Below are 23,875 nucleotides of genomic sequence, written 5' to 3'. Positions count from 1 at the left end.
GGTTTACAGCGCTGCAACTCTCCAGTGTAGCCAAGCCCTTAGTCTGTAAGGTGCCACAGGATTCTTTGCTGCTTTTACATCAATGGGATAAACTCATGTTGGGCTCAGAGGTCTGCAATCATCATCATAACTCATTTTTGCACATGGATGTCTGTTCACCTAGCACTCCTATGCCAATAGTAATAGGATTGCTCAGTGCCCCATATGTGAAATAGGGATAGTACATATTTATCTGACAGAAATGTTGGGAGACTAAATGAACACCATGCCTGAAAAGAAAGTCAAGTGCCTAGATGGAAGGTGTGACATTTATCCAATATGTTTAGAAAGATTAAATCGTTCTAGTAATTGGATGTTACTGAAGAAGAATGTTTTAATTATAAAGTCTCTCAGTACATCTCTTCAGCGTTAAGTGACTTGCCCAAAGCCACCATGCAAGTCAGCGACAGGGTAGGAAATACAGCTGTTTGGAAAATGGGGTTCCCCCGTCCCAGCAGAAAATTTCTACTTTGCAGCAAAAATGAAAAACCAAAATAGTTAAACTCAGAAATACTGCCGCAGCGCCTCATGATCCCATTCTCCTTTATAGGACAGTTCGCCGTGGGAGAGGAAGCCTAGCTAACAGAGGAGAATGTGGAAATGAGGGAACTGAACACCTCCTCCCACCTAAATCAAAAATATTTAGAATTTTGGTTGAAAACTTCACTTTGTAGGGTTCAATTTTTCAGTGAAAAAAAATCAGAAGAAGACTTCCAGAGAAAGCAGATGCTTTTTATGAAACATTCCATTTAGGCAAAAGCCCAACTTTCTGTCAAAAAACAGTAACAATGGAAAATCTTCTGTCAACCCCAGCAGTGAATAAAACTTGAGGTCAGCATAGTGTAACAGGGAGGGCAAAGGAGTCCAGAGACCTGGATTCTATTCCTTGCTCTGTGACTTCGGACAAGTTGCTTTCTGTTCTTCAGTTTACACATCTACAAAACATAAGGATGATACTTACTCACTTTTGCAAAGTGCTTTGAGATTTACTGATGAAAGCTGCTACATAAGCACAATGCATTAGTATTAAATGAAAAGAGCTATATATAAATACAAAATTGCACAATTTGGGTTGAAGAGTAGTTCAAAGTTCAGAGTTACAAAGCTGCTTATCATTTGTTAAAAAAAAAAAAACTGCCAAAAATGAGAACTCTCCTAAATTTGGATGTGATTCTCTAAAGATCTTAACATCCTTAACAGCTCATCAAATATTCAAACACCACATGATAGCATTATTTTGCCAGCTACATTTCAGTAGTGACCTGGTGGCAACAGCACACAGCAACAACACACAAGTTTAAGGACAAAAATGAATAACGCAAAGAACAACGTATGGCAAAATTAGGGAGGCAGAGTATAATTATACAACACAGAATTTGGCCCACATACTGAAATTAGCACTCCTCATCTTGCAAAGAGAGTGTCATGGGATCTGCAAAGACCACAAGAGGTCAGCAAGAACATTAGGCTTTTCATCTCATCGGAAAGACCAGACCCCACAAACCCAGCATTCCCTGATATGCTAGGGCACTGCTACAATACTTCTAGGGGAAGTGTGTCCTCTGTGAATGACCAAAGCCATTGCTTACAACATTTGGGTGTTTTCTTGGTCTCCTAATCAAGTACAGATCAATGCTACCTTATCTTATGAAGCTGGATGAGATCACACTGTGAAGAGCTCTGACTGCAGAAACCAAGGTTTGGGTGAAGTCTCTATAATTCTGACCCTACTAAGCATATTTCCTCAGAACAGGGGACAATTTCCACATGTAAGTCTTGAGGAGGGAAAGTGTGAACATAGCTTTGACCTGAATGAAGATGAAGTAGCGTATGTTCCATTTGAAAAGAAATAATTAGGTAATAAGATAGGGCTAATACAGAAAAAAAAAAAATCTTTAGCCAAAACTCCTGGACCAGCCAGAGAAATTACAATAGGAAGGCATGTGGAAAGGATTTATAGCTGTATTTTTACAAATGTTAAAACAGATGGGAAAGGAATCTAAATGTGAATTTTAGGGGAAAGAACTGGTAAACAGTATGTGTGTATTCTCAAAAGGAAGTGGCAGTAGATTTGACTGATATTTCTCCATAAGGCATCCATTGCAACTGTAACACAGATTTAAAAGAAGCTTTTAAAAAAGACCACTATTTTACAGTATCTGACATATTAACCAAGAATCCAACTTCCATCCGGAGTAAGACTATCACTAGTTATTTTAAATTCTAGAATATTTAAGTTTTGCATAAAAGAACAATTATGCCATCCGCCTACTGCTGTCTTTTGGAGAGGCTGGAACATCTGGTTAAAGATTCAATTACTTTTGTGCAATTCTTGTTAGTTGGTAACTAGGAACAGAATTGCCTGATTCAGAAGGAGAACAGTTCCTCTGTTGAACATGGCAGAGGGGCATTGCTGGCACAGGAATCAATCCCTGCAACAAAGCCCATTGCCAACTCTGTCCGCATATCTATTCTAGGGACACCATCATAGGACCTAACTACATCAGTCATACTATCAGGGGCTCGTTCACCTGCACATCTACCAATGTGATATATGCCATAATGTGCCAGCAATGCCCCTCTGCCATGTACACTGGACAAACCGGACAATCTCTACGCAAAAGAATAAATGGACACAAATCAGACATCAAAAATTGTAACATTCAAAAACCAGTACTTCAGTTTCCCTGGAGGCTCAATAGCGACTTAAAAACTGGCCATTCTTCAACAAAAACATGTCAAAAACAGACTTTAACAAGAAACTGCAGAACTGGAATTAATTTGCAAACTTGACACCATCAAATTAGGCCTGAATAAAGACTGGGAGTGGATGGGTCACTACAAAAAAATTATTTTCCTTCTGTTGTACTCACACCTTCTTATCAATTGTTGGAATGGGCCATCCTAATTGAATTGGCCTCATTAGCATTGACCCCCCACACACACTCATTAAGGCAACTCCCATCTTTTCAGGTATTGTGTATTTATACCTGCCTACTGTATTTTCCACTCCATGCATCTGATGAAGTGGGGCTGTAGCCCACAAAAGCTTATGCCCAAATAAACGTGTTAGTCTCTACGGTGCTACAAGGACTCCTCGTTGTTTTTGCTGATACAGACTAACACGGTTACCCCTCTGAAACTTCTCACCAAGTAGTGCACTTCTATTCACCTGGCTCCATTTCCTAGAACTTGCCCTGCATGCCTGTGCAGCCACAACTACTGGAGTGCGGTCTAGTGCAGTGGGTCCCAACCTGCGGTCGTACCCCTGGGGGTACACAGAGCTCTTCCAGGTGGTACATCAACTCATCTAGATATTTGCCTAATTTTACTACAGGCTACATAAAAAGCACTAGCAAAGACAGTACAAACTAAAATTTCATACGACTTGTTTATATTGCTCTATATACTATACACGGACATGTAAATACAATATTTATATTTCAATTGATTCATTTGATAATTATATGGTAAAAATGTGAACGTAAATACATTTTCAATAATAGTGTCCTGGGACACTTTTGTATCTTTAGGTCTGATTTTGTAAGCTAGTTGTTTTTAAGTGATGTGAAATTTGGGAGTACGCAAGACAAATCAGACTCCTGAAAGGGTTACAGTAGTCAGGAAAGGTTGAGAGCCACTGCTCTAGTGGTTAGTCCAAGGGACTTGGAGGTAGAACCCAGGACCCCTAATTCCAATTCTGCCACTGATATAGCGCAACCTTAGAGAGACCAAACAACTTGCCTATGCCTCAGTCTATAAATGGGACTGCTACTTACTTACATCACAGGGAAGTCGTGAAATTTAGTATTCACAAAGCAGTTTGAAAGCCTTAGGTCAAAGGTGCTACACATATGCAAAATATGATTTACTTAGAATGGACTTTTTTATTTTTTATGTTAGCTCTTTTGCCAGGTTGTGTTCTGTCTGAACTCTTGGAATAAAGACATTTGCTTAACTGTCATATAAATGCTTTGGCAGACATGCCCAGTCTTGAAAGGATTAACTACTACAAACACTCCGCCTGCAAATGGCATTATCTAAATTGACTAGCGAGATAGAACAGCTAAGTAACATTTCTTCGTGGTTTAGATGAGTAACAATTTGTCATTGCGAATTGTCTTGTACATTGCTGGTGAAATAATTTTGTCTGCAGGTTTCCATATCTAAACACTTGAGCTTTGCAGTGATAGCATATTATTTTCTTGATAAGCCCTAAATAGAAAGAGCTTTGGCTAGCCCTGAAGTGTACATTTTTGTCTCCTTGTAATGTAACTTTACTATGTTGTGTTGTTACCACAGCAACTATTTTCTCAGCCACTTTGTTCTCCGCTTTGGAGAACGCAAGCTGCTGCTACACTCTATCTTCTAAAATAAAAGGAAGAGGGGGAAAAAAACACCTTTGAAGAAGGCATGCTGCCAGTCTCCATGCTATGCATCACTCTCCAATGTGGAGAGATCCCCAGGTTAGAGCTTAGATTGGTTTAGTTAAGTTAGAGTTTTCCACTGCTACAGACGTGCTGTCTGTTTAGAGCTGCAGTGAAAGCGTGACGTAGTATATAAATGGGCTAGAGAAAGAGAACTCAGCTGGGAACCTGTCATAGCACATGGACGGCTCCTAGTTCCCTTTGCTGGTTGATATTTTCTGGCCAAAAACAAGATAGCCCCATAATGTTAGCTAGCCTCATGTTCCTACCATGTGTGCACTTTGCATTCTTCCGTTACTAGCAGTCAGTGCTGGGAATCTGGTCCTGCTCTACTCAGGATGTAACACCACACCCATCGCCATGGTGTGAGTAGCGGTTTAAGAGCATACACGTTCCTGCTACTCTCGCTCCACCTTGATATCACAACCTGTCTGTAATACCGGTGGCAGCTGCTTTTGGACTGGAGCTGGAAGACTTCCCCGCCCAGCAAACCAGTTTCATCTACCCTGAACAGGTTCAGAGCATGGGGTTTATTTACTGTACACAATTTGGAAAAAGTCCCACTCTAGTATTCAGCTGGCTCTGTAACTGCAGTTTAACGCTGCTCCCAGAGGGTTGGACGGGAGCAATGTTGGTGCACAAATAAGAAAAAGCTATATTTGGAATATTCCTGCACAAGAAATGTCTATTTATAATGCACTATCCTGTTGTGTCAGTAATACGTAGCATGTACACAGCATTTTCCATACAACTATACCCTCAATAACCATGAAAAAAGCATTCCTCTCCATTTTACAGGTGGGGAAACCGGAGTTGGGCAGTTTGCTTAAGGCCATGCAGCAAGCCAGAGTTGGAATTTGAACCCACAAATTCCCAACTCACATGCATAGTTCACTAGATCATGTCTCTTAAGACTTATAATATTATGCTTCTACACCACTACCTCGATATAATGCGACACAATATAACATGAATTTGGATATAACGCGGTAAAGCAGCGTTCCAGGGGGGCAGGGCTGTGCACTCCGGTGGATCAAAGCAAGTTCAATATAACATGGTTTCACCTATAATGCGGTAAGATTTTTTGGCTACCTTGATATAACGCTGTCCTTGGGAGAGGTGTATATGCACATTTTATATACTCGCACTCACACTAACTCAGAAACTGAATCAGATGCTGGAGACGGACGGGATCTAATAAGTTATCTAGTCCTTTGGCCTGCCAGTGCAGAATTCTTCCCTTTTCCAATATTTGCTACTGTCATGGTACGTTTAAAACTAGACTGGACGAATAACGGTGCTTCCACCATTCTTTTGGAAGAGTATTCCACAGCCAATGGAGATGCGATTAGATACCAAAGCAATGAGTCTCTTATAAATACTTAAAATAGTGCATTGTACAGAAGACTTTTTTTCACTGATATTAAGCGCCCCTTTTCCCCCTTTCTCCTAGTTGTCGATACTCCTGTCACCTTAATTCCTTAAGCCCACCTCTAGTCTGCTGTAACTGAGTACATCCTCTGTGCATGTGGGAGAGGACCATGGAAGTGACACATTACTGGAGAGGAATTCTTAGTCTGTGCCCTTTGACAGAGAATCCCCAAAGGGCTGGGGCCAAACAGCCTTATTTCCCTATCTTTTCTTAGAGGCTTTGACAGTTGTTTCATCTCAGACAGCAAGCATGAAATTCCCAGACAGCCCCAACCCAAAGTTTAGTAAAACAAGATTTATTTAATAAGAGAAAATCTTATTAGAAGAAGGACGGTCTGGTGGCTAAGGTATTGATTGGGACCCACAAGGTCCAAGTTTTATTACCAGCTCTGCCATAGACTTCTTGTGTGACTTTTCTGTGTGCCTCAATTCCCCATCTATACAATGGGGTAAATGCCTCACAGAGGAGTTGCAAGAATAAATCTATTAGTGCCCGTGACGCAAAAAAGGAATGAACGCAATGGTAGATAAAACAAAAGAACCAGCACACACATCTCATTTTAACTGCTGCAAAAGCTGATCTAGACAGGTACCTTTTGTGTTACAGTGAATAAACAAAAATTTATACTTCTAGAGAATGTAACCTCCTATTCCAGCTTGCCCCTTCTGCTATGACCCTTTGCAAAGCGGTACATCTCAGACCCAGCCTGTAACGTCAGGCATCTCATGTCATGCTCATGGCGTCTCTCTGTAGTCACTCCATTACACCTCTTTGTGATATTGCTTGGCCCGCCCGTGATATCCCTCAAATGGCTCTATCCAAGGAGGGTAATTCTTTTATGAAACATCCACTGCAAGTTTCCTAAATCCATTCAGATGGTATTCACCGCTTAGGATAATCAGTTTTGGTTCCCAATTTTCTGTACCACTTTCACAGCCGAAGGAGGCGCCTGAAAGTTCACACACACATACACCCCTACCTTCCAGCCACTGAATATCTGTGTTTCAGATTATTTTTCTGCGGCTGTAAATACATAACCTTTGAAACATTCATGCTGTGGGCGAGACATTTCAAATAGCAGAATGATGTGCATTGGCTGTATTTAGGGAACTAAGATTTTAAAGAAAACAAATGTTAAGCCCTGTTAACAAGAGATAGTGGACTGTCAAATGGAACCTAACCAGATCTGAAGCCAGACACATTTTCAAGTTTCAGAGAAGGTGTTAGAAAAAGAGAGTCAAACAAGTGCATGGGCGGGAGGGGCTCAGATCGTGTTTTAACCACATTATTCTCCAACAGACAGCAAGCTATTCAATTCAAGTGAGTCAACTTCAGGCGATTAACAGCAAGGGCCCAAAACCATGTTGATGTTGCCCCTAGATTCACTGCTCACTTCCTTCAAAAAACAAGGTAGTTTAAATTCCAGTTGAAAAAAGGTGCCCTGATTCTCCCACACTAGGCTATTTAAACAAACTGAATAAAAATTTCTGATGGGCCGGAAGCAGGTGACATCATAAGTTTCATTTGAAGCAAAGGGGTAGAGGATGTGTACCATAGGAGAGCTGTCACACTCAGGTTTAGTATTAATTTCATAACTTGTCTGCCTTTGCATTACCCTCTGGAGCTTGTGTCCATTCACTGCGAACATACGACCAGATGAAAAGATGCCTCATGTCAGTCATCTATTTCCATGGACCCCACTCAAAAGCTCCAGCAAAAAGAGTTAGAACGCACAGCTGGGACCACTGAGCAGCAGATTAAAGGAGCCAAGGTTTTAGTGCAGCACAGTTTGTGTTGAAAAGGAGCAGTTAATCTTTTTTATGAGTACATCTGGAAAAAAGGAAAAACGATGTAAAAACTCTCTGCCCATTACCATGGCAATGCAAAAATAAGTCAAGATAATGAGTATCGTGAAAATCCGATCCCATAAACTTATTGGCAGTTTCTCATGTGAAAATTAATCCTCATTTACAAAATAAATATGGGATATCACCGGGTTTTATTATATTACAATTTTTTTACACTGGGGAAAGGGAAGATATCCAAGTGAATTTGCAGCAGTTTTCAAAGATTTGCCACTAAATGCCAGTGTGTTAAGATTGCTTTGCTGCTTTTATTCAAAACTGGAATGCAGCATCTTATGGAAACTGCGAAAAGCATCAACACAGGAAAAAGTGTTAGTCACGTTTAGTTTGCCATTAGCATCTATTTGTAGTAACCTAGTTCTGTTAAATACTCACCTCAACCAACAACAAAGCTGCTTTAAAAATTAAAAAGCAAAGAGCGTGAAAACACCTAGATAGCAAGAAATAGAAATGAAATGTGGTCACGTGCTGCCATACAGAAGGAAGGAGACAGCCACCTTGGAGGTGTGTGGACTTGTAGTCTAAAGGTAGAACTAGGAGCCAGGGAATTCTGAGTTCACCATTCACTTGTCATGTGACCACAGGCAGGTGACCACCTCTCAGCTTCAGTTTGCCCATCAGTAGGAAAGGAGGATGTGAACCAGCCTCTCTCTGGTTTTCCTAAGCTCTATACCAGCGGTTCTCAACCAGAGGTATGCGGACCCCTAGGGTTATGCAGAGATCTTCCGGCGGTACATCAACTCATCCAGATATTTGCCTCGTTTACAACATGCTACATAAAAAGCACTAGAGAAGTCAGTACAAGATAAAATTTCATGCAATGACTTGTTTAAATATTGCTCTATATACACTGAAATGTAAGAACAGCATTTATATTCCAATTGATTTATTTCATAATTATGTTGTAAAAATGAGAAAATAAGCAATTTCTCAGGAACAGTGTGCTGTGACACTTTTGTATTTTTTTTCTCTGATTGTGTTAGCAAGTAGTTTTTAAGTGAGGTGAAACTTCAGGGTATGCAAGACAAATCAGACCCCTGAAAGGGGCACAATAGTCTGGAAAGGTGGAGAGCCACTGCTCTACACCACATCTGTCTCTCAAAGGAAGTGATGGAAGCCCCACGATTCCTCGGTCTAGTTTGACTATGTCTTCCTATGTCAAAAACACAACATACAAGTTAGATATGATTCAAAGACAAAGAAACAAGTACATAAAGATAAAAAACAACCACTTGTCTGAAATTTTACCTACTTTTGTTAAAGTAATTATTATAAATTGATAGATCACTGGAAAATATCCCCCATTTATTTCCTTCGTGCATTTAGGAGCACTATGTCTAGTCATTTTCACTGTTTCCCCTGTATAGTCATTTTCCCGTTTGTGTGAGTCTTTCAGACAGCAATGGCAGAGAGTAACTCATTTTAGAAAATGGAGAACAAAAATTAAAAACCACAAACACTGGACGGGGAAACAGCACAAGTGTAGAACCTAAGACTGGTTTTAGATTTGTTTGAAACCAATCAGCTTACAAGTTAACAGCCTCCCTCTAAAACAGATCTACTACTTTTGTGCTTCGCATTTGTGCTGCACTGCACATGCCTTGTATCTGTATATTCGTATGGAGAGTTTGATCTCTGCACTAATAAAGCTTTTTCTCTCTATTCCAACCCTCCTGTCATCCAAATCTTTTAGAAGGAACCAACTAATAGCACGCAGATGCAAATACTCAGTAATTCACCACACAGTGAGGCCTCACAATTTTCAGTGCTTGATTTTAATAAACATCCTCCCTCTCTCAAGTAGTCTGAATTAACAATACGGTAGCAGCTTCCTCCCCTAGCAACAGCAAGCCACAGACTTTATCACACCAGCAGCGGCCAATGAACATTTCCTCCCCCATTTCAAAACCTAAAGGTTACACACACAATTATTTCAACATTAGAGATTAAGCAGTAACTCCCCAGATTACAAAGCAGTGTTTAAGACAACTGCACTGTTCGAAAATATATTGCTAAAAATATTACTAAGTAACTGGTTGTGTGAAAAGGGCTCAGCTCACAAGAAAGGCAAAACAGCTCAGTTGATTCTTTTATATGGATAATTCACAGACCCGCAGCTTCACTATAGTACTAGCAGTGAGGAAAGAACTAAATCATACTTTGTTATGTATTGTAATTAAAATCAAAATGCCCCCCTACAGCGAACCTAACTATTGGGACCACACATTGGCACATCTGTGGTATCCAACAGCAACTAAGAAAAACCATTTTACATGCTCAGTTTTCAAAACAGTATATGGTAGATGGATTCCAAATGGGTGACCAGATGTCCCGATTTTATAGGGACACCTCCCGATATTTGGGGCTTATTTTTATATGGGCTCCTATTACCCCCCACCCTACCATCCTGATTCCAAAATCTCTGTTTAGAATATATTGAGGCATCAACAATTCTAAAGAATGCATGCTCCAGTTTACAGAGTGTTTTCATCTACTTACAGATGTACCACAGAACATGCTCATAAAGTAGCCCTTTGAAGAATCCATTTATTGCCGGAAGGTCAAAATCCTAAAATAGACGGATGCAGATGTACAAATAAGGTGGTTTCTCAAGAGCAAATCTCTTAGACACCATCCTTGCGACCACGGATTTCACCTCCCTATACACCAACGTTCCTCACAATAACATCAGCGTTGCCTGCCTCAAATATTTACAAGATAATGGGCAACCCTCATATCGTTCTTGTCATAAACAGATAGCTAAGGGTTAATGTCTCTTACACCTGGAAAGAAGTAATCTGAAACACCTGACCAGAGGACCAATCAGGAAACAAGACTTTTTCAAATCTGGGTGGAGGGAAGTTTGTGTGTGAGTCCTTTGTTCTTTGTCTTCTGCCTGTCTCTCTCTCGGCTATGAGAGGATCTCTGTTTCCTGCCTTTCTAATCTTCTGTTTCCCAGTTGTAAGTACAAAAGATCAGATAGTGATTTATATGTTTTTTTTGTATTTACATGTGTGTAGTTGCTGTAGTGCTTTCAATTGTATTCTTTTTGAATAAGGCTGTTTATTCATATTTCTTTTAAGCAATTGACCCTGTATTTGTCACCTTAATACAGAGAGACCATTTTTATGTATTTTTTTTTCTTTCTTATAAAGTTTTCTTTTTAAGACCTGTTGGAGTTTTTCTTTAGTGGGGAACTCCAGGAATTAAGTCTGTGCTCACCAGGGAATTGGTGGGAGGAAGAAGTCAGGGGGAAATCTGTGTGTGTTAGATTTACTAGCCTGACTTTGCATACCCTCTGGGTGAAGAGGGAAGTACTTCTGTTTCCAGGACTGGAAATAGAGAGGGTGGAATCCCTCTGTTTAGATTCACGGAGCTTGCTTCTGTGTAACTCTCCAGGAACACCTGGAGGGGGGAAGGGAAAAGGTTTATTTCCCTTTGTTGTGAGACTCAAGGGATTTGGGTCTTGGGGTCCCCAGGGAAGGTTTTTGGGGGGACCAGAGTGCCCCAAAACACTCTAATTTTTTGGGTGGTGGCAGCTTTACCAGGTCCAAGCTGGTAACTAAGCTTGGAGGTTTTCATGCTAACCCCCATATTTTGGACACTAAGGTCCAGATCTGGGACTAGGTTATGACAGTCCTCAAATACATCATCACACTCATCAATTTCATCCTCACGCACAACAATTTTATATTCAACAGCAAACACTTTGTCCAAACCATGGAAACAGCAATGGGTACTAGGATGGCATCCCAGTATGCCAACCTCTTCATGGGTCACCTTGAAGAAGAATTTTTGGATAAATGCACCACAAAACCAATGATACACCTGAGATAGATAAATGATTTTTACATGCTCTGGACAAATGACCTAAACTCCCTCATAGATTTCCACTCAACTTCAAAAACCACCACACATCCGCAAATCTATCTCTGGAACACTCCCACACCTTCCTGGACACCACTATCAGCTTCAGAAATGGAATCCTACAGATAACTATATACACAAGAAACCCACAGACCACCACACCTACCTGGACAGATCCAATAACCACCTAAAATACATCAAGAAATTTGTTATCCACAGCCAGGAACTCTGATACCACAGACTATGCTCTGAGTAGAAAATCCAGCATATATATACATTAACACACTTAAAACTGTCTTTACCAAACAAGGACACTCCACCAGAGAAATAGTTTGCATCATGGAATGGGCCACCCAAACACTTTTGAGAGAACCTGCTTCAATACAGAAATAAAACCACCTACAAACTCACACCCCTAGTTGTCACCTGCTGCCTCACACTGGAATCTATATGGGGTATCATTAAACAATTGCAATCCATATTTAATGGGGAACTGTCATAACATTTTTTCCAGATCTGGACCTTAGCGTCCAAAATATGGGTGTTAGCATGAAAACCTCCAAGCTTCGTTACCAGCTTGGACCTGGTAAAGCTGCCACCAGCCAGGAATCTATTCAGTGCCTGGCGCACTGTGGTCTCCCCAAAACCTTCCCTGGGGGACCCCCAGACTCAGATGCCTTGAGTCTCACAACAAAGGGGAATAAACCATTTCCCTTCCCCCCTCCAGGTGTTCCCTCCCTGGGTTCCTGGAGAGATATACAGAAGCAAGCTCCGTGAATCTAAACAGAGGGACTCCACCCTCCCTGTTTCCAGTCCTGGAAAACACAAGTACTTCCCCCCCTCACCCAGAGGGTATGCAAAGTCAGGCTTAGTAAATCTAACACAAAGAGATTTTCCCCCTGACTTCTTCCTCCCACCAATTCCCTGGTGAGCTGCAGACTCAATTCCCTGGAGTCCCCACTAAAGAAAAACTCCAACAGGTCTTAAAAAGAAAGCTTTATATAAAAAGAAAGAAAAGGACATAAAAATGGTCTCTCTGTATTAAGGTGACAAATACAGGGTCAATTGCTTAAAAGAAAAAAATGAATAAACAGCCTTATTCAAAAAGAATACAGTTCAAAACATTCCAGCAACTACACACATGTAAATACAAAAGAAAACAATATAAACCTTATTGTCTTACTATTTTTGTACTTACAACTTGAAAACAGAAGATTAGAAAGCCAGGAGATAGAAAAATCACTCTCATAGCCGAGAGGGTCAGACACCAGACAAAGAACAAAGAACTTACACCCAAAACTTCCCTCCACCCAGATTTGAAAAAGTCTTGTTTCCTGATTGGTCCTCTGGTCAGGTGTTTCAGGTTACTTCTTTCCAGGTGAAAGAGACATTAACCCTTAGCTATCTGTTTATGACAGGACCACATCCTGAAAGAAATCTTTCCTGAACCCCATCTTCTGGCCTTCAAACCACCCCCAATCTCTCCAAGCTCATCATCAGAAGCAAGATCCCCACAGATCAGGATATGCCAACTCAAAACAACACTTGACCCTCCCAGAACAACAGATGCAAAATCTGCAGACATAACTCCACTGCTACGATGATCAACACCCACCACAACATACCTTTCAATATCCATGAGCCCTACACACGCCTATCGCAACATGGAGTGTATCTCACACATCTTCTTTAGGAAAAGAGCCACCCGAAGAAAGACGCATTTACGGGATTGGCTTTGCCATCAAAAATAAGATTGCCAATCAGCTTTTGGAGCTTCCCGTGGGGATCAATGAAAATCTCATGACTCTTCAACTCAAGCTCAGCAACAACCAATATGCCACAGTCATCAGTGCATATGCCTCAACACTTGATGATAAGGAAGACAACAGGGAGCAGTTTTATAGTGGCAGTCTTCACAGCCACACCTAAAGCAGACAAATTCATCCTCCTGGGAGATTTCAGTGCCAGAATCAGACAGGACTCCCAACTCTGGAGCAGCACAATAGGCAAAGAAGGGGTGGTAAATGTAAGCCCCAATGGTATTCTCCTCTTCACCAAAAGTGTGGAGCATGACCTGCTCATCACAAATACCATCGTTAGGCAGAGTAACAAATTTAAGACCACCTGGAAACATCCTCGATCCAAACACTGGCATCTCCTTGACTATGTTATAGTCAGAACCCGAGATTTGACTCCATATAACACAAACCACAAGAGGTACAGATCACTGTTGGACAGACCATCTATTAGTAAGATCACTCATGTACCTGCAGCTCACTCCACCACACTGCAAACACCCAAAGACTAAGCAACAGCAGTACAACATCAAAACACTTCAAGACCAAGCCAGCTGCAAGACATTCCAGCAACACTTGTCTTAGAAACTAACTAACTTGCCTGATAACATCACTGACATTCAAGAGCACAGGCATCAACTTAAAAATACCACTCACAGTGCATGTGCTGAAACTGTAGGATATTCCACTTATCAGCACCAAGTTTGAGTTGATGAAAACAACGAGGAAATCCTGGCATTAACTCAAAAGAAAAGAACTGCATTCTGTAACTGGCAAAACAATTCCTCTACCAACGAAAACATGAGGCTTACCACTTGCTCAAAGCCAAAGTAGGCTATGTGACATCAAAAATAAGTGGTCGCAAGAGAAGCCTCTGAGATCCAGGGTTTTTTGCAGACCAGGATGGCATGAGAAGCTTCTTTCAAGCAAGAAAAGCTACATATGGGCCAAGCTCCAAAGGTCCAAGCACCTTATATTCCCAGGATGGCTCCAACCTCCTCAAGCACAATGTGGCCATTAAACAACGCTGAAAGGAGCATTTTGAGAGCCTACTAAACCCCGAATCCATGGTCTCTGAAGACACCATCAAGTCTATTCCACAACGCTCAGCAATGGAACACCTTGTTGATGTCCTATCTTCTGGCATGCCATCACTCAGACAAAAAAAAAAAAAAAAAAAATCACAAGACACCAAGCCGAGATAGCATCCCAGCTGAGGTTTTTAAAGCTGGTGGAACAATGCTCCAGCAAAAACTCTGCCAACTCCTCGACAAAATCTGGATCTGCAAAGAAATTTCACCTGACTTTAAGAACGCCAACGTTGTTACAATATTTAAGAAAGGGGACAAATCTTTGTGCTGGAACTACAGAGGTACTGCTCTCCACTCCATCACAGGGAAGATTCTTGCCCGAGTCCTACTAAACTGCCTCCCCCACCCCTTGCCGAGGAATTCCTCCCTGAATCACAGTGTGGGTACAGGCCATCCCGATGCACAACTGACATGATCTTCGTGGCACGACAGATTCAGGAGAAGTGCAGAGAGAAACACCAGGAACGGTTCATGGCATTCATCGATCTAACCAAGGCCTTCGACTCTATCAATCATGATGCCCTATGGAAGGTGCTGTGTAGGTTGGGCTGTCCACAGAATTCATTTCCATCATCAGCCTACTCCACGATGGGATGACTACCACCACTCTGTGCAACAGCTCAGAGACCGAACCATTCATCATTCGCACTGGTGTCAAGCAGAGCTTGGCATCACTGACTTCAGTATGAAGATGACTGTATCATTCTCGCACACACAGAGGCTGACCTGCAAAGTACCCTAAACCTTTTTGCAGATGCCTATCACAGCCTGGGTCTCTCTCAACATTGGGAATACCAAGGTATTCTATTACCCCTCACCTGCACAAATTACTCTTCATAGTCTACAAATCACCACCAGCGGAGAACCCCTGGAAAATGTGGACCATTTTCCTTAACTTGGCAGCCACCTTTCCCAACCAGCAGGCACTGACACAGAAACCTTGAATGGTCCCTTGAAATGTGTTAACTACTTGTGCTAAACAATCTGTTCCACCTTGTATTTAGCTCTGACATGTGCTGTTTCCCAGGCCTGAAGAAGAGCTCTGTGTTTGTCTCTCTCATCAACAGAATTTGGTCCAATAAAAGATATTACTTTACCCACTTTGTGTCTCTAATATCCCAGGACCAAAATGGTTACAATATCACTACATACAACCTCTTAAACATTTGCAACAGAAAAAGAGATAACACTAACAGTTTATAATGTCAACTAGCTTAATGGAAAATTGTGGTAAGTGGGAATAAGACTCTCTGTGTACTAAGGATGGAATTTTTAAGTGCTTACGTGATTTAGATTTACAAGTCCCATTGACATTCAACAGAGCTTGTGCTCCTACGTCAGTTAGGAAGTCCAACCCTAAAGGTTTTGATGTTGGTTCCATGCAAGTGTGCCCATTTAACACCAGTGGCCAACTTCTGATTTGGGGTTAATTGTAAAAGAGTTTTCCCTGCTCCAAACGGCACTTTGGACCCAATCCTGCGTTTCTTATATAGGTAAAGCTCTCCAACAACTTCAATTAGGAACTGCAGTACCAGGATCTAAAGAGTCAGCTGAATCCTGCAGTGCAAGTGGGTTTTTAATTTTCCGTGAGGAATGATACAACTACCCTCCATCTTACTTTCATTTACTGTAAACGAATGATGTTGAAGCGTATGCTTTACAGTCCCAATCCTGCAAACACTTATATGCGAGTTGTCCCATTGACAATTCGACTGCTGAAGTACATGAAGTTAGACATGTGTCACTAGAAGTCATCCGAAGAAGTGAGCTGTAGCCCACGAAAGCTTATGCTGAAATAAATTTGTTAGTTTCTAAGGTGCCACAAGTCCTCCTGTTCTTTTTACTAGAAGTCAGGTAATCACACGCCTAAAAGCTGTAAATAAATCTAAGAGACCATATTCTCTAATTGTGTTCCAAGATTTATAATCAGATAGTGATGCTGCACTCAACAGATAAGTGGTGGCCACTGACAGCAACCAGGCATGTAGTATTAAACTTGAAAATGAGCCTAACTTAATTCTTTAGCACTAACAACCTTAACAAAGGGTGAAAAACAGCACTCGATTTAACTATTTGATTTTAAGCTGTTTAATGGGAAAAAAGATAGGTCATATGAAAGAAGCGGACAGTAAGTGGTCTGGACTACACGGTACTATAAGAGAAATGTTAGTATATTAATTAGAATTAACATCATAAGATTTAAGCAAGTTGAGAAAATTATGATGCAGCTACAGTACAAATGCAGCTGCTGCTTCTAGTACTTATCATGCAGTTTTACACTTTTGTATAAAATGCATGCAGCGTCAGATTCTTCCACCCCACTGCTGTGCCGAATGACTAAGTGATAAACTTCTCCCCAAGCGTTGTCTCTTATGTTCACATTTGGGAGAGGCTTGCTCTCATAGCTATAATATGACGTACACTCAGTTACTTAGGAGAACAACCCCTGTTTTTCCCTCCAAGAGCTGGAAGCACTTCTCACTCTGTTTCAAAATTAAAATTCTTAAAGTTAAAAAGACTGATCAACATCATTATGTGAGCGTTACCAAGGCTGGCATCAGAAAAACTAGTGCTGCTTTCCTCTTAATTGGACGTGGCACCAAAAACATCAGCTAAGTGCCAATTATATAACCAACCTCTTTTAAAGATATTTAAATATCCTAAGCCTGCAGAAAAATGTGCAAGGCCATATTAAGCATTACAACACTGTCCTGTGCATTTCCTCCTCTACAAAGAAACAAAAAGAGGAAGTTTATTCTTCAAAAAGCACTGTTCCCATGTTGTCCCTTCATTTTCGATACTAGAAAAAGGCTATTTAAGCTTTTATCAGTTTTACATCTTCTCCAGTTACTCACAAATACATCAACTTTCAGGAAAATTGTGTGGTATAATCAGGTCCTGGTCCATGACTGCAGCTCCCTTAGGCACCATCACAACACAAATAATCATACAGGGTTAAAAGCACCTTCCATGCATGCTAGCCACTTAGCTTGACGCGATCTTCCAGCTGGGGAAAACTCCCTGTCCCTAGAAGCCCAAGACAAGAAGTAGCACCCTCTGAGTTAATAGAAGTGTCAGGTTTCCTGCCCATTGGAAGAGAACAAGGGAGGATGAGTGCAGGATCTGAGCAACAAGCAAACTGAGCTGCCAGTTAGAGGGGAGGGTAACCATAAGGGCTGAGTGGTAGTGAACCAAAGAACTTAGTGGTAAGGGGAGAAGGGGCAGAGCAGAGCATAACTACTGAGTTGCCAGTAAGAGGGGTGATGAATGAGCCTCACTGGTACCAACTACATACAATACTTTGGGAGAAGGTGATAGCATCCTGGAAAGAACCTCTGCTGGGCCTCAGCTTGAATGTGTTTTTTAGTGCACTGATCAGGGGTCTATGGTGAGTGGAGAACCAAGAGATGTGGTTTAGATTTTTCTGCTACAGTCAGGTAGTTCAAAGGCAAGCAGCCGTTTAATTTTCCAGCCAAGTTGAAATAGGCTGCATAGCAACATCTAGAGCCTGGTAAGTTTACCAGCAGCAGCTTTGGCCAGGCAGACTTTGATTTGATCCTAAGAGGGAGAATAAAGCGTGCATGCTAAAGGCTACAGTTGGAAAGTGGCTACCATTTTCATGTCAGAAAGACAAAACGTTGTGTACTTTGCAGAAAGCATGAGAAGCTTGGTCTTCAAGACACTCTGATTGTAAGCAGGTGTAGGACCGTTAGAACTGGCTTCCTAAACATACACAACCACCCCTGCTGCTCACATGAAATGCATGGAAGCATGAAACATGTCACTTTGCCCCCGAGAAGCTCCCATTACCGACTGCTCCATAAAATGCTTCATGAGAAGACCTTAAACTTGGCTACCTTGTTGAACACCAGTTATAGAGTCGTTAAACATGACTGCAGTTTGAGTGTCTGAAATACACTGCAACTTGCAAGCCAAAGATGGCCTTCATCTTGGCGCAAGCTATATTTAACAGCCACAGAGGGAAATGCTTTACAAAGAAAAACAGGGTCTGAGAACAGTTTCTCAGAAATACTGTCAGAAAGCTAGGTTTTATTACCATACTTGCTGCTGGATCCACTGACGGGTCTGTAGCTGAGCCAAGAGTCTGCATACATCAGTTTTGTGTAGGATAGAAACCTTGTACTACAGTATCTTTGTGATACAGTACACTTGGAACCTGGGACAGCTGATGGTATCACACAGGGAACAAGATCAGCTTTAGCAGTGGCACGGACTGAGTCAGAAGAGTTCAGACCAAATTTCAGATTGCACAGCAACGACTACGGGCTTTTCAAAAGTTGTACAGGTCAAGGTAATTATGCTGTGCACTGCACCAATCACAACCACCTCTACTGTGTAGCTCAAAAAACATTATCCCTTTCTTTAAGAGGGAGTTTGTTTTGGAATATGTTTTCCAATTTTACTATTTAAAGTGGCAAATAACAACAACAGTTTCAAGCTCTGGCTGATGACCTTGATGCTCCTATGAGCTACTTCAGAAGCATCCACCATGTACACTCAGTTGTTGGTCAAGCCCCAATAATGAAGGCAGTGATAAGTCATCATTTGGTCCACACCTATTATGAAAATACAACAGAAACAAAGTCAAGCACCGATACAACCCAACTTACAAGAATTCTTAAGGACACCAACACAGGTAAATTTAAGAGCATACCTCTTTACTTTCCAGGGAAAGGCTCTCTTGTTAATGTGTAGCACCACGATTAACTGGGATCCAACACGGCCTCAAAAAATTATCTGGCCACACATTACATTTGTTTACTTAATTTTGAAAACAACCCAAATGAAGAAACAAAGTAAGCCACACATTACACTCACCCAGCATGAAGCAACTGTTTCCTACCCAGAAAGAGGTCAACACATTTATTTTGCGTGTTCCTGAGCAGCACAACAATGGAAGCTTTCACTCTGTAGCTCGCCTGAGAAAACGATTTACATCATGAAGTCTAAGCCAGCAACCGAATGAAAATGTGGGCCAAGTTCACACCTGGTGTAAAGCCTATGACATCAAAGGCACTACAGATGTGTAGCGCAATACAGGTTTTTCTAGAAAAGCCCAAATTCTTAACTGCATGGATTTCTTCTGAACTTCCAAAGACTCTAACCAGCCTGAAGTGACTCAACACCCGCGGAAACAGAATGCAAGTCTCAGAATTAGCCTCTTTCTCGCTAGATGGACACTACAGTTGTAGCTCACTCAATTCCTAGAGCAGGGGTGGCCAAACTGTGGCTCCGGAGCCACACGCGGCTCTTCAGAGGTTAATATATGGCTCCTTACCAAGGAACTGATTCCGGGGCTGAAGCTCTAGGTGCTAACTTTCCCATTTGCTGCGAGGGTGCTCACTGCTCAACTCCCTGCTTTGCCCCAAGCCCTGCCCCCACTCCACCCCTTCCCCCAAGGCCCCTGCCCCTTCCCCTGAGCCTGCCATGCCCTCGCTCCTCCCCCCTCTCCCCATAGCCTCCTGCACACATGAAATAGCTGATTGAAGGGGGAGGTGGGAGTAGGTACTGATTGGTGGGGGCTGCCAGCAGGCAGGAGGTGCTGGGGAGTGGATGCGGGGGCTGCTGAGGCATTACTGTGGCTCTTTGGCAATGTACATAGGTAAATTCTGACTCCTTCTCAGGCTAGCCACCCCTGTCCTAGAGACATGACAAGACTCCCACAGTGTAAGCAGAGCCTCATCTGTCTCCAAAGGACAAGAGACAAAAGAACAGGGCAAAACATGGTACCATGTACAGGAAGGGGATTTAATAGAGGGAAGGAAAATATACATCACCTTTTTTAAATTACCTAGAAAAATTACAAAGGCTCTGTGTTACCTGGTTCCTTATCTTATGTGCCAGTCCATATAGGCCACAAACTAGAGTCTTATTTTCTGCAACCCCCATTAAAGACCAAGGATAATAAAAGAAGTGGAACTAATAGTTTTCAAGAAGCCCCAGGTAAACAAGTTCTGTATGTGTCTCCAAAATGACTATAAAACTGTCCTAAAGAGACTCAACAATTGCACCCCTCCTTCCCACAATCTTCCAGTTCCACCTTTGGGGAGAAAAGAGAATGCCCTGACCAAAATTGACTTAACAAGTCATTTTGTACGGTCATCCTGAATTTACCTGCCAAGACACTTATACAAACCCCACCACCTTAGTACCTATACATCAATCCAGAGTGATGCAGCAAGCAGTGATTGCAAGGCCATTTTTAATTATCCCAGAAATAATTACAGGGTAGTAAAACACCAATTATTAATACAGTAATACAGGCCTAGAAGGTGCAGTCATGGACCAGAATCCCATTGTGCTAGGTACTATACAAAGGTGCAGTTACTATTCCATACAATCTAAGGCTCCAGGTATGTTGACTACATACTATTTTCTGTTGTGTTCAGCAGTGCTCTGTAGTGTACCTGCTACTGATTTTAGGCTGATTTTTGTAGCCAAGACCCATTATCCAATTGGTACAGATCATCTACTGTACAGGAATAAGTACAGTTACAGCGCTGTAGTCACCTCATAATGTGACAATATCAAATCTCAGCATCATGAAGTAAATGGTTTTTCCCTGAAGAACAAAATCCATGACATGGTAACTCTGTCTACTTTACACACAGAGTTCAGGCACTGAAAATGAAGTTCACTGCCCTCTCCTCAGTGATTGTTGAGTAAGTTCTCACCTCTCCATAGGACTCATGCCCAACTTTCCTCCTTCTTCAAAGGGCTCTTTCTCCCCGCACCAAACCAACCCGTTCTTTCATTTACTGTCCTCTTGCGAGGTGTTTCCACACAGCTGATCTGGGGCTGGTAGTCTATTTTTCATCATTGCAAATTTACCATCACAAAGCACAAAGTTAGGAAACCAAGGTGATAAGCAATGAACACAGGACTGAGAGCCATGAAACTCCCAAGTCATAATCATGGGTCTGACATGTGAATGGTCTGAGCAAATCACACACCCATGTCTCATTTTCCCCATCAGTACCATGCAGGTAACACCCTCCTGATAGATTGTTTGGAGGATTAATTAAGATTTGTAAACCCCTCCCCCCAACCAACAAATCAGAAACTGCTATAAAAATACAAAATATTTGAATATGATAGAATTAATCGCCAGTTTATTCTTAACTCTGACCACTGATCCCCATTTGTGCACTTCATATTGGGGCTTATTTATTATTTTAACACTAGCCAAAACTAAATGAGCTACGTGCCATCCAATACAGACAGCAGACACGATCCCATGGAGCTTACAAGCTAAAACACACACAAGGCAAACAAGGTGGATGACAAGTAGGGTGATCAGATGTCCTGATTTTACAGGGACAGTCCCAATTTTTGGGTCTTTTTCTTATATAGGCTCCAATTACCCCACACCCCCATCACAATTTTTCACACTTGCTGTCTGGTCACCCTAATGACAAGACAACAGCCAAGAGCAGGAACAGAAAAGTAGAGGTGGAAGAACAAAGTTCATACATCAATAGGGGTACATGGTTATCCAGCAAAGGGTAATACACAGCACCATGGAGCAAAGGTAACAATGAATTAACAATAGCAGAGTAGGGCGCTGATTCCACAATTCAATCCACACAGGGGATCCCCTACAAGCATTACAGAACTTTTATGAAATCAATGGGATGGAGGAGACTGTCCACAGAAATCCAATTATGGATCGGGGCTCAATCAGCAGGTTACTGGTTGGTTGAGTACCATGGGTAGGTCCCATTGGGGCACACGTCCTTCCTGCCACTCCTGAAAGGCTCCCCCAGACACCTCCCAGGCTTCTCCCAACTCCCATGCGCACCTCCCCATTACCCAATACCCTGCTCCTCTATGGCCACCCCAGCAATTCATCAGTATCCCCCACCGTCCGTGTGCCCCGCACAAATACTGACTGCACCTGTCTCCCTCAGCTCCTCTCACCCCAGATAGCCTCAGCTGCCCTTCCCCCCCCCCAGCCACTCAGACTCCACCCCCACCACTGGGTATAGTCACACCCCATGAGACCCCTGCATTCCCCCAACACCAGCAGCTCCCAGTCCTCCCCACGCCACCCACCCCTGGGTGACACTTGGTGCTTCCTGATCCCATTACACCCACAGCTTCCCCCGCGCCCCTGCTCCTCGCACCCCAGGGTCCGACCGGGTCGCCATCTCCTCCTGCTCCTCCCCCACTGGGCCCCCCATCTCCCCCACAGGGCCCCCGCCAGCTCCTCCTGCTCCTCCCCCACTGGGCCCCCCATCTCCCCCAGCCCCACTGGGCTCCTGCGCTCCCACCCCGGGGTGACACTTGGTGCTCCCCAATCCCACTACACCCACAGCTCCTCCTCTGCCCCCGCCCCTCCCCCAGAGCCCCCATCCCCCACAGGGCCCCGGCCAGCTCCTCCTGCCCCTCCCCCACAGGGCCCCGGCCAGCTCCTCCTGCCCCTCCCCCACTGGGCTCCCGCGCTCCCACCCCGGGGTGACACTTGGTGCTCCTCAATCCCGCTACACCCACAGCTCCTCCTCTGCCCCCGCCCCTCCCCCAGAGCCCCCATCCCCCACAGGGCCCCCGCCAGCTCCTCCTGCCCCCCCCAGGGCCCCCGCCAGCTCCTCCTGCCCCCCCCCCACAGGGCTCCCGCGCTCCCAGCCCGGGGTTCCGTCCGGGTCACCTTGTGCGCCCCCGTCCGGCTCCGCAAGGCCTTGAGCCGCTCCCTCCGCCGCAGCGCCTCCTCCTGCAGCCGCCCCACGCCGGAGCCGGCAGCGGGAGCCGCCATCTTCCCCACCGCGCGGGGGAGGGGACAGGCCCGGCCAATCGAGCGGCTCCTCAGGGCCAGGGGGAGCCCCGAGCGCATCGATCGGAGCCAGAGCGCCGCGGGCGGGGGCCAGGAGGAGGCTGGGGCAGGAGGAGGGAGCAGGCTGGGGGAGGGGAGCAGAGGGGCTGGGGTAGGAGGAGGAAGCAGGTGGGAGGGGAGCAGAGGGGATGGGGCAGGAGGAGGGAGCTGGCTGGGGGAGGGGAGCAGAGGGGCTGGGGTAGGAGGAGGAAGCAGGTGGGAGGGGAGTAGAGGGGATGGGGCAGGAGGAGGCTGGGGGAGGGGAGCAGAGGGGCTGGGGCAGGAGGAGGGAGCAGGCTGGGGGAGGGGAGCAGAGGGGCTGGGGCAGGAGGAGGGAGCAGGCTGGGGGAGGGGAGCAGAGGGGCTGGGGCAGGAGGAGGGAGCAGGCTGGGGGAGGGGAGTAGAGGGGCTGGGCCAGGAGGAGGCTGGGGGAGGGGAGCAGAGGGGCTGGGGCAGGAGGAGGGAGCAGGCTGGGGGAGGGGAGCAGAGGGGCTGGGGCAGGAGGAGGGCGCAGGCTGGGGGAGGGGA

At 43.8% G+C, this 23,875-nt stretch overlaps 1 protein-coding gene across 6 annotated transcripts in view; it reads right to left on the bottom strand.

The window, feature by feature from the left end:
- Positions 1–23,315, bottom strand: part of CCDC12 (coiled-coil domain containing 12) — a 91,375-nt gene extending 68,060 nt beyond the window's left edge. For 2 of the 6 annotated variants that reach the window (XM_050942822.1, XM_050942823.1), the window contains exons 1-2: positions 23,186–23,315; positions 912–974 (exon numbers count right to left, since the gene is read on the bottom strand). In XM_050942822.1, the coding sequence (XP_050798779.1) occupies positions 912–974; positions 23,186–23,290 (168 nt within the window). In that variant the 5' untranslated portion in view covers positions 23,291–23,315. Of the gene's footprint in view, positions 1–911; positions 975–7,513; positions 7,562–23,185 lie in introns of those variants that run through there. The other 4 variants (XM_050942825.1, XM_050942824.1, XM_050942827.1 and 1 more) reach the window with 4 other exon arrangements.
- Between the last annotated feature and the right edge of the window lie 560 nt (positions 23,316–23,875).

This window comes from Gopherus flavomarginatus, chromosome 2 (assembly GCF_025201925.1).
Source record: "Gopherus flavomarginatus isolate rGopFla2 chromosome 2, rGopFla2.mat.asm, whole genome shotgun sequence".
Taxonomy (NCBI): Eukaryota; Metazoa; Chordata; order Testudines; family Testudinidae; genus Gopherus; species Gopherus flavomarginatus.
This window is presented reverse-complemented; position numbering and strand designations above follow the sequence as displayed.